Genomic DNA, 15,031 nt, shown 5'->3' on the forward strand with positions numbered 1-15,031 from the left:
AGAGATATATTGACGTTTGACTGTTTGAGAGTGCAATTGATGTCTGAGAGTGCAAGTGCTAGATGAGAATAATTGCAGGAGAGTACCAATGCTAGAGTGACTAGTTGTAGAGGGAAACCGATGTTTCTGACAGTTGAGGGGTAATGTCATAGAACTCGATAGTAGAGAGCTCGAGTTCCACACTACAAGCAGCTTGAGCTTCACAACCTCGAGTTCCATGTGGACCTTTTAATTTTAAAAAATGCCAAGTTAGCACATAACTTGAGTTTATGAAACTCGAATTACATGTAAAACTCGAGTTTTAAAAAGTGGTAGATTGCTAAATATTTCCCAAATAGTAGTAGGTTGCTAATTATTTTGGCCAAATATGGTATTTGGCCATTTTGGCCATTCCAGAGAATAAGGAGTAAATCTTAGTTGGCTTAAGAAAAAATGGTGGCGCAGTGGGGAAACGTTTCTAGCTAGCAAGCTTGTTTTTGGTTAGATGGTGAAGTGGATGGAATTTTGGATACAAGTGAGGGTTGGAGTACCCCTTTTTTATAGTGGGGAAAGGGGAAATGTCAATCTTACCAACTTTTTCACTGGCGGCAATAGGCTTTCATGAGTGTGCTGGCTGGTTTTAGTTTTTTTATTGATAAGGTTGTTTAGTTGTATATGTTTTGATTAAATTCTCTAACCTTGAAGATATGGTGGCTGGAAGCTAACTAAGCATTAATGACTTGTTTGGATCGAGGGGGAGGGAGGGAGAGTAGAGAGAATTAATGTTGAGTTAGTTGAAAATTAGGCTAATTTTCGGCTAATGCTACTTTACTCCACTCCCTCTCTTTTCCCATCAATCTAAACAATCCATGAAGGGTTGAAGGCTTCAAGCTTTATGAGAGTTTGAGTTTGCTTGGTTGACAACAACCTAATTTCATGTTAAAATGTAAGTCAAATTGAGAAATGCTATATCATAACGTTTTCATAACAAATTCTACGTGGTAGGTTGTTACTAGCTTTAATTTTGGCCCAATATTAAAATTTTTTTTTTGGCTACTAGCAACAGTCAGTAATAATATTTCTCAAGCCAAAATTCACGTATACTAACATGAGCTTGTTATCAATGACTAAGTTGTGGGCTCCACATCTCCAAACAATTAGACGTTGATAATGCTCTTATTGAGTAATACCAGAAGCTAAGAAGTTTAGGGCATGTTTGTTAAGAGGATTTAAATATAGTTTTTTGTTTTGGAAACTATAAAAGGGTGGATCCCACACTTGAATCTATTATTTGGCTAATATTTTTTAAATACAATTTTCATAAAATTATTTCATATTTTTCCTGTTCAAAATAGGATTTTTAAAACCATTGAAGGATGTTTTTAGGATATAAAAAATGTTTTTAATGACATATTTATAAATAAATTGAAAATAGTAGACCTTGCAGATTTGTCCAAATTTTTTTTATCTCTTAAATTAAGAAATTTATTTTTATCACCGAAATTCTCATATTTTAAATTTGAAACTTATCATTATAAAAAAAAAAAGTACATTAGTAATTTAGTTCTATTCCCACAATTCAATTTTGAAACTTATCATTATCTAAAAAGAGGAAGAAGTAATATACACATTACTTTAAGTAGAATCAAAATTAATAATTAAACGTATCAAAAAAAAATTAATAATTAAAAAAAAAAAATCTCAAAGTAGAAATAGTCTCCCAAACATCATTTTTTTTGGTTTTCATTATTTTAAAAATTATTCTTAAAAATGAGAGTCAAACATATATAATGTAAAAATTATTCTCTGAAAACTAGTTTCGCGTTTAATTTTTTTGAAAATCATTTTCATACCGATTTGATTAGGAAAGAGAAGCATTTTGATTTGATTAGGAAAGTCTAGACGGCAGTTGGACGCTTTTGACAATAAAAACAACAGAGAGTGAGTGGTAATCCATATCAAGTGAGAGAGCACCACAATCACTTAATCAAAAATAAGGAAAATCCCATGGAACAGAGACACTGCCACGCGATTGCTCTTTCGCTTTTGGCTCTTCTGCAGTACTTTTTCGCCGACTCACTACTCTGAAAACACTGAGACACAAACAAAACTCAGCATTTATTTCTTTCAAAACTCTCAAACCAATATACACACACTCTCTCTCTCTCTCTCTCTCTCTCTCACACACACACACACAGAGTGACGGAGAGTGAGAAAATGGAAGAAGAGGGAATTGGCTTAGTGCTAGCAAAAGCCACAGAGCTGAGATTCAAAATCAGCAATTGCATGCACAAGGCTACCACCAGTTCAACCAATGGCCTCCCTGAACAAGAAGTCACTGATAAAGATGAAGAAGAAGAGCAAGAACAAGAAGAAATGGAGAGGCTTTTGAATATTTCTGATGCCCTTGAATCCCTTGAAAACCAGCTCTCTTCCTTGCAGGTTTTGCCCTCTAAACCCCTTTTTATTCATTTGGGTTTTTCTCCGAAAACCCTAATTTGGATTGCTCTAATTTTTGGACGTAATGTGTTTGTGTGTGAAATGCGGTCTTAGTCTTTGATAGTTCTCTAAATTGGCTCAACCCCACAAGAAGAAAATGATAAAAATTCAATCTTGGACGGTATTGGTTTAGATGAATGCAATAATTAATTTACATGAAACCCATATATTATTCGTTGTTCCTTTTCTTCTTATGCTTGTAAAAGAGATGTACAAGATCTATAATTGTACACAAACAATGGAAGAGTGTAATTTCCTGTTTTGGGTTTAAGCTTGTGTCTAGAACATATTGGGAATTTAATAAATTGGAAGAGTATTATGATAACCTAGAGTATATGCTCCTGGGTAAGAGCTTAAATTGCCTAGCTTGTCAGTGGTGAATGCCCTTGGATTACCTGGCAACTGGTTCTAGTGGGTGGGTTCAGTTGCCTGGAGGTTTTACTAGCTAGAAGTAGGTCCAAAGGGCTCTTCTTTTGAAAGGTTCCCTGTGTTATCAAAAAAAAAAAAAAAAAAACCTTGAGAATAGAGTATTCTGAATTGTTTTTGAAAAGTAGGCCTTAGGAATTATTGTAGACCTAGTTGAATCTTTTTTTTTTCTTCTCTGAATTTGTAATAACTAATTGAATTGAAACTTTTAAAAATGCCCACAAGTTTATTCTTTTGATACTTTTATTTGTGGTTTGAAAATTTTGAAAGGTGATGATTATCTCAATTATGAAACTTGAGATATAGGCTTAATTGATGGAAAAACCATGAGGATTTCAATGCACCTACGTAATAAAGTGATTTCTAAATCAAAGGTGATGATGCAGAAATGGTTTCAAGACAGCTCTTTTTAGTTTCAATTATGAAAACTACATTTGTATGCTGACTAATTGCATGTTGAGGTTAGGATTTTTTTAATTAGCAAATCACACATGCACCCATCACCCGTTCTTATGGGGGCTAGGGCTCATTGGCTAGGAAATGGGAATAAGTTAAGAAGAAAATGCGTGTGTCAATTGTTCTTGTATGATGTTATGTTGAGAAGCAGTGAGGCAGTAATATCTACTAAAAAATGAACACATGCTCTAATTTGTAACATGTACAATTTGACATAGGGACAGGGTGTGAAATGTGGAAACTCTGCACAACGAAGACAAGGGTACATAACTATAGGTATAGTTGTCCTTGCGGGGACAATTGCATGCATGCATGGTTGTGTTCATTTATATCTACATTAAGGTTTGTGCCTGTTAAAAATACTTTGTGATATTTCTCAGATGGTTGATTCAATCATATACAATCATCATATAAACTATTTAACAGGTCATTCCGTTATATAGTTTATATAATAGGTCTTTGGGCTGTAGTACCACCACACCATTTGGGCGAGTTAGTACCTTCCCAAGCCTTAGTGCTTGGAGAAGTAGGGGGAGGGTGTGGGTTCATGCTGCTGGGGCAGCATTTTTCTTATGTAAGTATTTCTAACCATCTCACAAAAAAAAAAAAAGGTCATTGGGCTGTACTATGTTAAACTCAAAAGAAATTATGAAATGACTTTTTTTTTTTTTTTTAATGTGGACTGGGGATAGGTGTCTTGCTTATGTCAATGATCATGTCATATGAAGAGTATTAGAGGCTGTTTGGATCCATTTTTTTCATCACTCAACTTCCGTCATTCAATTTTCATCACTTATCACTCATCACTTATCACTCTAAAATACCAAGGCTATTTGGCACCATCACTCACTTGCCATCACTCAATATTTTTCACACTGATTGTGGGCCCCATACCTATCACTGGTGCAACATTTTTTTTTTTTCAGTACCCAGTAACCCGAACCTAGTGAAAGAAGAAAGGAAAAAAAAAAAAGAAACCCAAGAGAAGACCGAACCCAGTTAAAGAAGAAAGGAAAAAAAAAAAAAAAACCCAGGAGGAGAAGACCGAACCCAGTGAAGGAAGAAAGGGAAAAAAAAAAAAAACCCAGGAGGAGAAGACCAAACCCAGTGAAAGAAGAAAGGAAAAAAAAAAAAAAAGAAACCCAGGAGGAGAAGACCGAACCTAGGAGAAGAAAGGAAGAAAAAAAAAAAAAAGAGTCAAAAGGTGGTCAAAAGGTGCGGCTGAGTTATGACTAGTGGGTCCCTTATATGTTTAATTACAAAAATGCCATTGAGTTATCAATTATGGAAACTAAAAACACTTAAAATGTGTTTTCAGTTTCTATAGCTCATAACTCAAAAATCAGAGAATTGAGTGATGGAAACAGAGTTATTGAAACAGAGTTATGGTGCAGTTAAACGGACTTCTAGTTATGGGTCTCACCATTTTTGAGTTATGAGTTATGAAAACAAAGAATTGAGTTATGGAAACAAGCCATCCAAATAGCCTCTTAGTATGCTAGTATATGGTGACCTTTTGAATGTTGCATATACCATTGAACATTCTATATAGGCCGATGGTGGATCAATTTGGTGTTTTGTAGTTGCCATAACCTGCAGAGATTGTGTATTATTTTCATTATCTCTGGTCATGTCTAACTTCCTTCCAATACTAAGTTGAATGCAGCAAAAGTGGTTAGTGTCCATCTGAGGGTACCTATGGCACATTACAATTTTTAAGCTAGAATACTATCTATTCTTGGAATTTAGATCATTCATTGCCTTTCAGTTAGTCATGTAGTGAATAAACTTTCTGGTCTATGTATCTCTTCCCCATCAACGATCTTACTGCTTTGATGTATTCCAACTTTAAGTTTACTAGTAAGGAATGTTTTCAATGTATCAATGTAATGCTACTTATAAAAAAAAAAACATCAATACGATGCTTTACATACTCACCTCTTCAGCTGTATCAAGGTACTTTATGTGATAGTAGAACTGACTATACATATTAAATAGAGCACAATGACATTGTTACATCCAACTTTACAGCCTTACTTAAAATCAGCTGCTATTTAGGTGTTTAAAGTCCAACTGGTGTTCTCACTAAGAATGCTTAGACAATCACCCTCGTTAAATTAGCATCCATGACCATTTTTTTATCCATTAGCTAGCTTACTTGCTCAAAAGATTCTTATACTATATATTTGCTTGACAAATTGATGCAAGAAGTGTGAAGGTAATTTTATTTTAATTTAGTTTTATTTTATTTTAAAAGTTAATTGTATTTTTATACCATTAGTTTTTTGGATTTTATTTTAGTTCTTATTAGTTAATTAGGTTTTTATTTAATCTCCTAAATTCAAGGATTTTTTTTTTAATTCAACATTTGAGATTTTTTTAAGTTAATTAGAATTAGGGTTTGGTCGCTATCAAGATTTCTTCAGTCAATTATTGTAATCCAATGGAGATAGTTAAGACTGTTTGGTTGAGTAAGAAAATTATTTATTTAAGATTTTCTTTCAATAGCTTGGTGTTGATTCTAGGCAACCCTAGGTGTTGATTTATAGGTTTTGCTCTCTTGCTTGATGCTGATTCAAGGCAAGTTTGGAGCTGATTCCTAGGTTGTTTTTAATTTTCTGTCCTTTCAAGTTTAGAGCTGCATTAGTTTTGGTTTTGTTTTGCATCAAATTTGGCATAGTCTATAAAAAGCCAAGAAAGCCTTCATAACTGCTACCCTCCACAGTAAACTATTCCCACCCCCACTGGTGCAACCCGTCACGGAAAATTCAACCTTCAAAATCTCAAATCAACCCCTAAGCCAGCTCAAGTCAAAATTCCCCATAATTCATCCCCTAAAATAAAAACCTTGTCATCAGATGATACACTCATTGTGCATAGCCTCAAACCACTGCTGTTGAAGCCAAAGACATCACCCATAGCCCAGCTGCCTAAACTTCTTTCAAATACTTCTGCCACTGTCATCTTTTCAACTTTGTGTTGCTGTCACCTAAACTTCCCATAGCTAGAATAGTTACCTCCACATCTGCATCTTCATCCCCAATCATCATCCTTGACAAGTGACAAAATCATAGGTCTCCTTCACTCAATTTGATCCCAATTTACAAACATCAAATTGTTTGCTGTTGGCGGTCAGAACCTTGATAGTGGCTCCCCACACTTGTTGCCAAATTTGTCTTTAGTTTCTCAGTGTGCACCATGAAAATCACAACCTTGGAAACCCACATCTTCTCAAGACTGTATTGCCACCAAAACTTTTCCAGAAAACCATGTCATCCAATGACCATAAGCCAAGCAATGTTGCCGCGGGCCATTATTATGTTAGGCCAGGTTGGCCTTCCACCCCTCCCTTGCCACCACAAATAACTTGAAGTAGCTGCCTCTCTAACCATCAGTTTTGAAGCTGATGGAAGCTTCATTGTTAAAGCAAAATAACTTATGCCACTCAGCTTGTTAGTCAACCCAACCCATTTGGAGAGAGAAATAAAAACATAATGCAAAATCACCAACTTGCACCTCACCCTATCTATTAAACCCAAAACCTTGGCTTGACCCTATCAATTAAAGTCTGACCCAAAACATAAGCCTAACCCATACAAGGGGAAAATAAAAAAACAAACTTACCCCAACCCAAACAATTTAAAAAACAAATTGTTCAACCTGACTCATCTAAAAAAAAAGTCCTTGTTTTAAAAAAGAAGAAAAAAAAAGAAGGGAAGTCCAAGCTTAATCTTGGGCCCTCTTTAAGCCTCACATGGTTCAAGTCTGCAACCCATATATTGCCGCCATAGCTACACTGAACGGGGTCCAGTTTTTGCCACCACCAGAGAGTTACATCGGTCACCAAATTTGACATATCAATGTTGATTGATCTGGTTTGACCTAATTGATCATAATTAATGCAGATGGATGTTGAGACTTTTAGGATTTAATTCTCTTTTATTTTCACATTTGATGAAATTGATTACAACTTATTTTTTTTCCATTGTTAGGTTAGAGATTTATTTCTAATTAGGCCCCAAAATGCATCTTTGTAAGCAGTTAACGATGGGTTTATAAAAATTTTGGGTGGGGATTTTCCCACCCTGTGCTTGGTGTTGATTCTTGTGCAATGGGTTCTTATTATGCTTGGTACATATTTCAAGCAGCCATAGGGACTTACTTTTAGGTTCTATTTTTCTGTTTTATTTGCTTGGTGCTGATTCCAAACAAATCCTAGGTGTTGATTGATTCTTAGGTACTATCCCTCTGTTTTAAGCTTCTTTTTGTTTCCCAAACACAGGTCTCCCTTGTAGAGTTTATTAAAGTTTATTGTCACGCATCACAAAGTTTTGTGCAAAATTTATCCATGGATGCTCTGTCTATTCAACTCTATTCTGCTCAACCCACTAACACAAATGCATTAGCTAAATTTGTCACAATAAAGAATTAGTGATATATCCTTTGTGTTAGGCTTACTGGATACTAGATTTGATGATGACATATGTTCGTTATATTACAATTCATAAAAATAGTTCTCACAAGTTCTACATAAAACCTTCATCAACATATAAAAGATGTTTGTAGAATGTAGACATGTAATTTTTTGGAAAATATTGACTCTATTCTTTAATTCCTAGACCTTGCAACTACAACAACGATATGAAAGAGAAGTGGCCCTTGCTGAGATCGAAAATAGCCGTAAGATATTACTTGATAAGCTCAAGGAGTACAAAGGAGAGGATTTGGAAGTGATACATGAAGCTTCTGCTTTTGCTGGTGAAACAGTGGACCACAACAATGATCTCCTGCTTCCTCCATATCCAAGCCGCCCTCCACACTCACTTTCTCTAGAGAATGGTTCTCTACCACGGTTCCCTTCCACACTTAAGTCTATACAAAATGGAATAATAACCAGTGATCCAATGATAGAAGCGAAGAAGAATGCCAGTGAGTTAGAGGCGAGTGGAATGCAAACTGGGTCAAAAAATTCAAGGAAAGGGCTGGGATGTTTTGTAAGTGCAGCAGGCAGGACATTGCTTACTCTTGTTGGTGTGGTATCTATCTTAAGCTTGTCTGGTCTTGGGCCTAATTTTGCAAAAAAGGATAACCTTTTCAAGTTTATGGGCCTATTTCAGCGACCTTCAGCTGAGGAAAAGAGTTCAAATATCCAATGTCCACCTGGGAAAGTCCCAGTGGTGGAAAATGGAAAAGCTCGGTGTCTTGTGAAAGAGAGAGTTGAAGTGCCATTCTCATCAGTTGTTGCTAAACCAGATGTAAACTATGGGTGTGGGTAATTTGTATTCTTTCTTCTTTTTGTATATCACATTTCCTTGTGATATTAGTATTGAATTTTCTTTAGTGGCCTATGGTTGTCATCATTTTTGTCATTAGTGCTCTATTAGGCATGGCCCTGGTCTTTGGAATATGCATTGCACTATTCAGGGTGTAGCCAACCTTCTTAAAGGAGCCTTGGGCCCTTTGACGTTGCTCAAAGAATAAAGAAGTGCAATGATAATATTGCAATCTGTATGACAACATTGATGACATAGCCTTCAAAATATTAATATCAAACTATAAGTAAGAGCCTCACCAAGATGACGTTGCGGAATTGAAATTGTCTTCTTTCTGTTTGGTGGATTGCACGTCTTCTATCTAAAAACCCCAAAACATTTGTTCCGAGACGCCAAATCATGGTACAAACAAATACATTTTTAGTAATAAATAAACAAAAAACCCTAACTTTCAAGGCTCAAGTTTTTAAGGATGGTTTTTATTTTTTTTATTTATTTATTTTATTTTATTATATTATTATAGGTTCATAGAAAAAGGGGGGGGGGGGGGGTGTCAAATTACATACTTGGACATTACAAAAGATACTATTATTATTGAGCTATTGAATCTCGAAAGGTAAGCTAATTTGGTTTTGGTATAGGTAGATAGTAGGGGAGCGAGAGTGGCATTCAAATTATAGACATGAGACATCACAAAGAATGTTATTATCAATTACGGTTTCAAGAATTTTTTTAGGTGGTCATTAAGAAACTTAAATTAAACAAAACTTATTAAAAGAGAATTTGATTATACAAGTTATTGACACAAAAAAACGAAAATACATGAAATTTTAACATTTTCTTTTGTGAGTTTTTGTATTTTAAAATCGTTACATAATAGTTCATTATTAGTTGTCATTATTTATTGTTAACGTGAGTAGGTGTGACAATTTTATTTTGTTAAGTTTTTATAATATTTTCTTTTTATGCGGTGTCATTATCTATTTGTTATTATTTTATAAAAATATTTCAAACTAAATGAAAAACACTTCAACTTTCTAGTATTGTATTAATTGTTGCTTTACATAGTTACATTATCCATACATAAATAATACACTAAGTGTCGACTTAACCAATCAAACACTTGAATAATCACTAACTTTACTATTTTTTTTAATCACTAACTTTATAACAAATAGTTACTATAGCATGATAATAATACACACATTTGTAGCAAACCTTCTATATTTATTAATTATTAAATTATATGAAGTTATATTATATTTATAGTACACACGCACACATTCACACAAATAATAATAATAATGATAATAACAACACACACAATTAGTATCAGATATACACTTTCACACACATAATATATAAATACTTAATAAAGAGAAGCATTTACAACTCACAAACACCCACTTTTTACTCTTAGAGCTGGTGATGCCTAAATAGTCCGATAAATAAGAGAGATGAGATGAGTTTCATGAGAGAGAGAGAGAGAGAGAGAGAGAGAGATCTGTGATATGTATTATTGTTTGGTTTTGGAATGGACTAATGTGTGTTGTTGTTTGGTGTTGGACTAGGCTAATATGTGATCAGGTCATCAAGCTGTGCAGGATTCAACCCATAGTGTGCAAAAATATTTTAAAGATAAATTAAACTAGTGAGATATATATATATATATATATAATTTCAAGTGAGGGGGTTCAAGTGAACCCTTGAAGAACACGTAACGCCACCCCTGGAAATTATCATTGAGCCATTGAGCTATTGAATCTTGAGAGGCAAGTTAATTCTATTATATTTTGGTAAATTATCATTGAGCCATTGAGCTATTGAATCTCAAAAGGTAAGTTAATTCTATTATACTTTGATAAAAATAGTTATGCACATTTTGAAGGGGTGAATTGTAACTTATTGAAAATAAATGAAAAAACCATGTATAGCAAATAAATTGAGAATTTCAATACTTAGAAACATTGCCTAGTAAAAAAAGAGGATTCAATAGACCGGGGGGGAGGGGGGGATTGTTTATATTTTTACCAATTGGGTAGTTTTTATTCTCATAGGGTAACTGAGCGGTAGCCCCATCGATTTGGGGATTAATGTATTTAGAGATTTCAATAGAATTTACCATACTATGGGTTCATGAAATTTTGGGAGTGTCTTAAGAATAGAAAGTGAATTAATTTAACTAAAAATTGAGACACATCCTCCCTAAATATTCTTTTTTTAAAAGAAAGTCAGGACAATACACGATCCAATGCTATAACCTGATGGTCAAACCCTTGATCATTAGGTCAATACAACCCATTTATAATTTATAAACCAAAACTGTGTTCTCCTTGCCACGCCTCTGGTTTTTAGGCATGTGGTAGCAAATGAGACAACAACTACATATATTTTTTTGACGGAAAAGATAGAAATATATTAATCAAAGAAAAGTCATACAAAGGCAGCGCCAGGGTGGTTCCCACTGACCCGGCCCCACAAACAACATCCAACAGAAAAAACAAAAAAATAAAGAAGAAACAAATAACATGTACAATGGTACTCCTCATGAGTAGACGGCACTCTCAGGTGCTCAGCTACGTGGACTGCTACCGTCTACTACAATATTTATAATTTAATTGTCTGTTGTTGTTTCCTATTTGATTTTGATTAACAGCTGCTACTACATGTTTTTTTATGTTCTTGTGTTCTATTTTATACAATTATACCCCCCCTATTATATATTTTAAAAAAAAAATTCGGGGTTAGGAGAATATATATGTGATAATGATTCTAGCTATACAATTTAAACTATTGAGTATTGACCTCAAAAAGAAAATAAAAAGAAAAATCCAAATTTAAACTATATGATTACTATCTCTCTCTCTCTGTTTTTGTCTTGTTTTGTTTTTGTTTTTGTTTTTGTTTTTAATTTTTATAATAATTTTTAGTTATAGGTTTCGTGAAACTGAATCCATGTTATAGTCAACTACAAATAGTTATTCTATAGAAAGCCTATAAATCCTAATCATGTCATTATTATTTTTGGATTATTTTGTGTCGCAGACTTGTGAATCAGCGGTGCAACTTCGGAAAGCTGGGAAAGTTACTGTGAGAGAGTCAACCTTGAAAAAATTGGGTGGTGTTCACTACAAAAGTGGGGTGGTTGACGAACATTACGAGGTACGGAAGGCACAAGAACATGAAAAGTTGTGAAGTGTCAAGAGTTAAGAAGAGTTAAATTGTGAAAATAAAAAGCACAACTCAAGACACCCGCGGTTACTATTTTATTACTCANCGTGCAGACAAAATAGACGCCAAAATGTGGGCTCCTCATCTCATGAAGAGCCAAATCCTATCTACAATATTCATTATGGTTTACAGTATATAAACCACCCAAGATTGCTACACATCCCATAGCACTACTTTCCAAATCTCTAACTAATTCTTGACCAAAAAAAAGTCCTATTGTATTCAAAACTTGAGAATCTAGCAAAAGACCATGAGCACCTCGGAAGTGATCACAGGTTCACAGAAGAGCAAGAAGCTCTTGTGGTGAAATCATGGACTGCGATGAAAAAATTCTGGAGAATTGGGTCTCAAATTCTTCTTGAAGTAAGCCAAAGTTAAAATCTTTTCTATTTCCATCTTAATTTAATTCTTATTGTTTCATATCGAAAGCTGTTTGAACATATGGGAATTCAAGAAAAGTATTGGACTGAATTTTTTGTAGGATATTTGAGATACACCCGCGGTTACTATTTTATTACTCATTTACTATTTTACAATTCAAGACACCTAAAATTCACTTCATCCAAGTTTGTATATTTAAAAAAATTTGCAATATGCAACCTTAAACACTAGCATCCGGGATACCCAAAAAAAAAAAAAAAAAAACCATATTTTACATTTTCAAACATCACTTTATCTATTTTACTATATTATTTTACAACTCACTCTATGTTTCAGTTTTTATTTTTACATAAAATTCAATAAAATAATATAAATTACCTAATAAAAAAATAAAAAGTACTATTCTTCTCTTTTTTATCCCAATCTTTTTTTTCTCTTCACACACAACTACAAGATTAAAATAATATATATTACTTCTTTACAACCTATGAAGATTAAAGTTGCATATTTGGATGTTTTAGGGGAAAAATTATATTATATTTCGGGTGTATATGCTATCTCTCTCACAGCAGCTTGATCCCATAATTGTGTGGGACCAAGCTGTTGTGAGAGAGATAGCATACACACCCGAAACATAATATAATATCTTGTCTTGGGGGTGTAAAATAGCAACTGGGGGGTGTTTACACCCCCCAATACTAGTTCTTATAGAGCACTAGCATTGGGGATTAAAACAAAAAAAAAAAGACTTATTTTGCATTATCAAACATCACTTTATTTATTTTACTAACTCATTTTACAACTCACCCTATATCTTAGTTTTTAAAATTTTTTATTTATTTTTATATACAACCCAATAAAATAATATAAACTAATAAAGTAATAAAAAGTACCATCTTCCCACTCTTTTTTTTCCTTCACGCACAACCACAAGATTAAGTTTTTTTTTTTTTTATATGCAACCTTACTATAGCAAGGTTACACATTTTTTTAAGTTTACAACCTCAAATAGAGTGGGTTTGTGACATCTTGAGTTGTAAAATAACAATTAGGGAGTGTTTACAACTCCAATGCTAGTGCTTAACTTCCCTTTTCAATAAACCATAGGGGAAATTATATAAAAGATACAAAGTTTTTGCTTTGTTTTAAATTATGTCCTAACTTTTCAATTATGTCAAGTTTTAAATCTATAAAACTGTTTAAACTTTTTTTTTTGGGGTTAAAAAATTTTTTTTTGGACAATAATCAGGTAAAGAAAAAATGACATCTTGAGTTGTAAAATAACAATTAGGGAGTGTTTACAACTCCAATGCTAGTGCTTAACTTCCCTTTTCAATAAACCATAGGGGAAATTATATAAAAGATACAAAGTTTTTGCTTTGTTTTAAATTATGTCCTAACTTTTCAATTATGTCAAGTTTTAAATCTATAAAACTGTTTAAACTTTTTTTTTTGGGGTTAAAAAATTTTTTTTTGGACAATAATCAGGTAAAGAAAAATGAGAATCTGTTGATATGATTTTGTGTTTTCACTTCAGTAATCAATTTTGATTTTCCTGACAACAACTTTTTTTACTCTAAACAAAATGTTCTTTCTCTAAACCGAGCTTTCCCTCTCTAGCTACCTTCACATGCCTGGATTTATAAATAAGCCCTTAAGTAAAACATTGATTTTAATAAATTATTTCTAGTTTTTCTTTGCTATATTACTGCCTAAAATAAATGAAATGAATAATGGAGATGAATTTTTTTTTTAATTGAAATTATTTCATAAATTCAAGACTTTACTTGACCAAAATAAAAACCCTGAGACCTGATCTAGAACAAGATATAAAATTCCGGTATTTTTATGTAATTTTCACTAAATTATATATATATATATATTTAAAAATCTTGTTGATATTTATCATATTGTGCTTGTGGATTCTTTTTATGTGTGAATAGGTAAGTAAATATTTCCATGACTTTGTAAATGGTTAACAGGTCACAAAGTTTGCACTGCTAGAAACCATAAAGGAAGCAGTACCAGAAATGTGGTCGCCGGAGATGAAGATTGCATGGGGGGAAGCTTATGATCAGTTGGTTGCGGCTATCAAATCTGAATCGAAGCCTTCCTCTTAGACTTCTGGAATATAGAGAAATAAGCATAATCTGTTCCTTTATGGAATGAGTTTGCAATATTCCATGTAAAAACACAAGCGTTATTTGTGTATCTATTTGCATGTATTCATGTGTATTTTGGGTTTATATTATGGATATCAATTTTCTTAGGGCACGTTCGGTAGACTGTAATAGACACTGTAATGTAATAAATTTTCTTATAGCATAACTATTCGGTTGTTTGATTATATTTTTATTACAATGAATAGTTATTCCTTATGAATAGCTATTCTTCAAAATGAGGAATAACTATTTTTTATCAAAAGTACTGAATATTTATTCCTTCACCTTATGTAATAACTTTTCAAAAAATTTCTTAAAAAGCCATTAGTTGCCATATCTTCAAAAGGAAAGAAAATAAATTTTCCTTATTGTTAATTATTAGCTCTATTTTGAACATCTTAGAATAAGTGTATTTTAAGAAATTTGACTTAAAAATGATTTAATTACATATTCTTTTTATACTCTAGTAAATTGTGAATGCATATTCAGAATTCTATTCCTAAATGGTCACTAAATTAATAAATAGTAGTACTTATTGATGGTGTAAGGAAAGTGCTTAGCTGATTTCTCGTCCATATGGCCGTCCATGACAATGTACAAAGTAGAGAATGAGTGGCTCTTACA

The 15,031-nt window shown here is 33.1% G+C and overlaps 2 protein-coding genes across 2 annotated transcripts; both read left to right on the forward strand.

Moving 5' to 3' along the window:
* Positions 1-1,939: 1,939 nt before the first annotated feature.
* Positions 1,940-8,700, forward strand: LOC111999225 (plastid division protein PDV2). Its single transcript, XM_065768853.1, has 2 exons — positions 1,940-2,421; positions 7,980-8,700. Exons 1-2 carry the CDS (start codon positions 2,197-2,199, stop codon positions 8,634-8,636), a joined length of 882 nt encoding a protein of 293 aa, XP_065624925.1. The 5' UTR covers positions 1,940-2,196; the 3' UTR covers positions 8,637-8,700.
* A 2,927-nt stretch (positions 8,701-11,627) lies between these two features.
* Positions 11,628-14,592, forward strand: LOC136065536 (anaerobic nitrite reductase Glb1-1). The gene is made up of 2 exons (XM_065768854.1): positions 11,628-11,795; positions 14,228-14,592. Exons 1-2 carry the CDS (start codon positions 11,643-11,645, stop codon positions 14,363-14,365), a joined length of 291 nt encoding a protein of 96 aa, XP_065624926.1. The 5' UTR covers positions 11,628-11,642; the 3' UTR covers positions 14,366-14,592.
* The last annotated feature ends 439 nt before the right edge of the window (positions 14,593-15,031 follow it).

The sequence above is a fragment of the Quercus suber genome, unplaced genomic scaffold, assembly GCF_002906115.3.
Source record: "Quercus suber isolate HL8 unplaced genomic scaffold, Cork oak 2.0 scaffold_1009, whole genome shotgun sequence".
Taxonomy (NCBI): Eukaryota; Viridiplantae; Streptophyta; class Magnoliopsida; order Fagales; family Fagaceae; genus Quercus; species Quercus suber.

What these genes read in the sequence shown, in the direction of transcription:
- LOC136065536 (XM_065768854.1), top strand. Translation starts at nt 11,643, where the DNA reads ATGTCATTATTATTTTTGGATTATTTTGTGTCGCAGACTTGTGAATCA. An exon ending in TGGTTGACGAACATTACGAG is followed by an intron (nt 11,796 to 14,227) that starts GTACGGAAGGCA and finishes AATGGTTAACAG; the next exon opens with GTCACAAAGTTTGCACTGCT.
- LOC111999225 (XM_065768853.1), top strand. Translation starts at nt 2,197, where the DNA reads ATGGAAGAAGAGGGAATTGGCTTAGTGCTAGCAAAAGCCACAGAGCTG. An exon ending in ACCAGCTCTCTTCCTTGCAG is followed by an intron (nt 2,422 to 7,979) that starts GTTTTGCCCTCT and finishes TTTAATTCCTAG; the next exon opens with ACCTTGCAACTACAACAACG.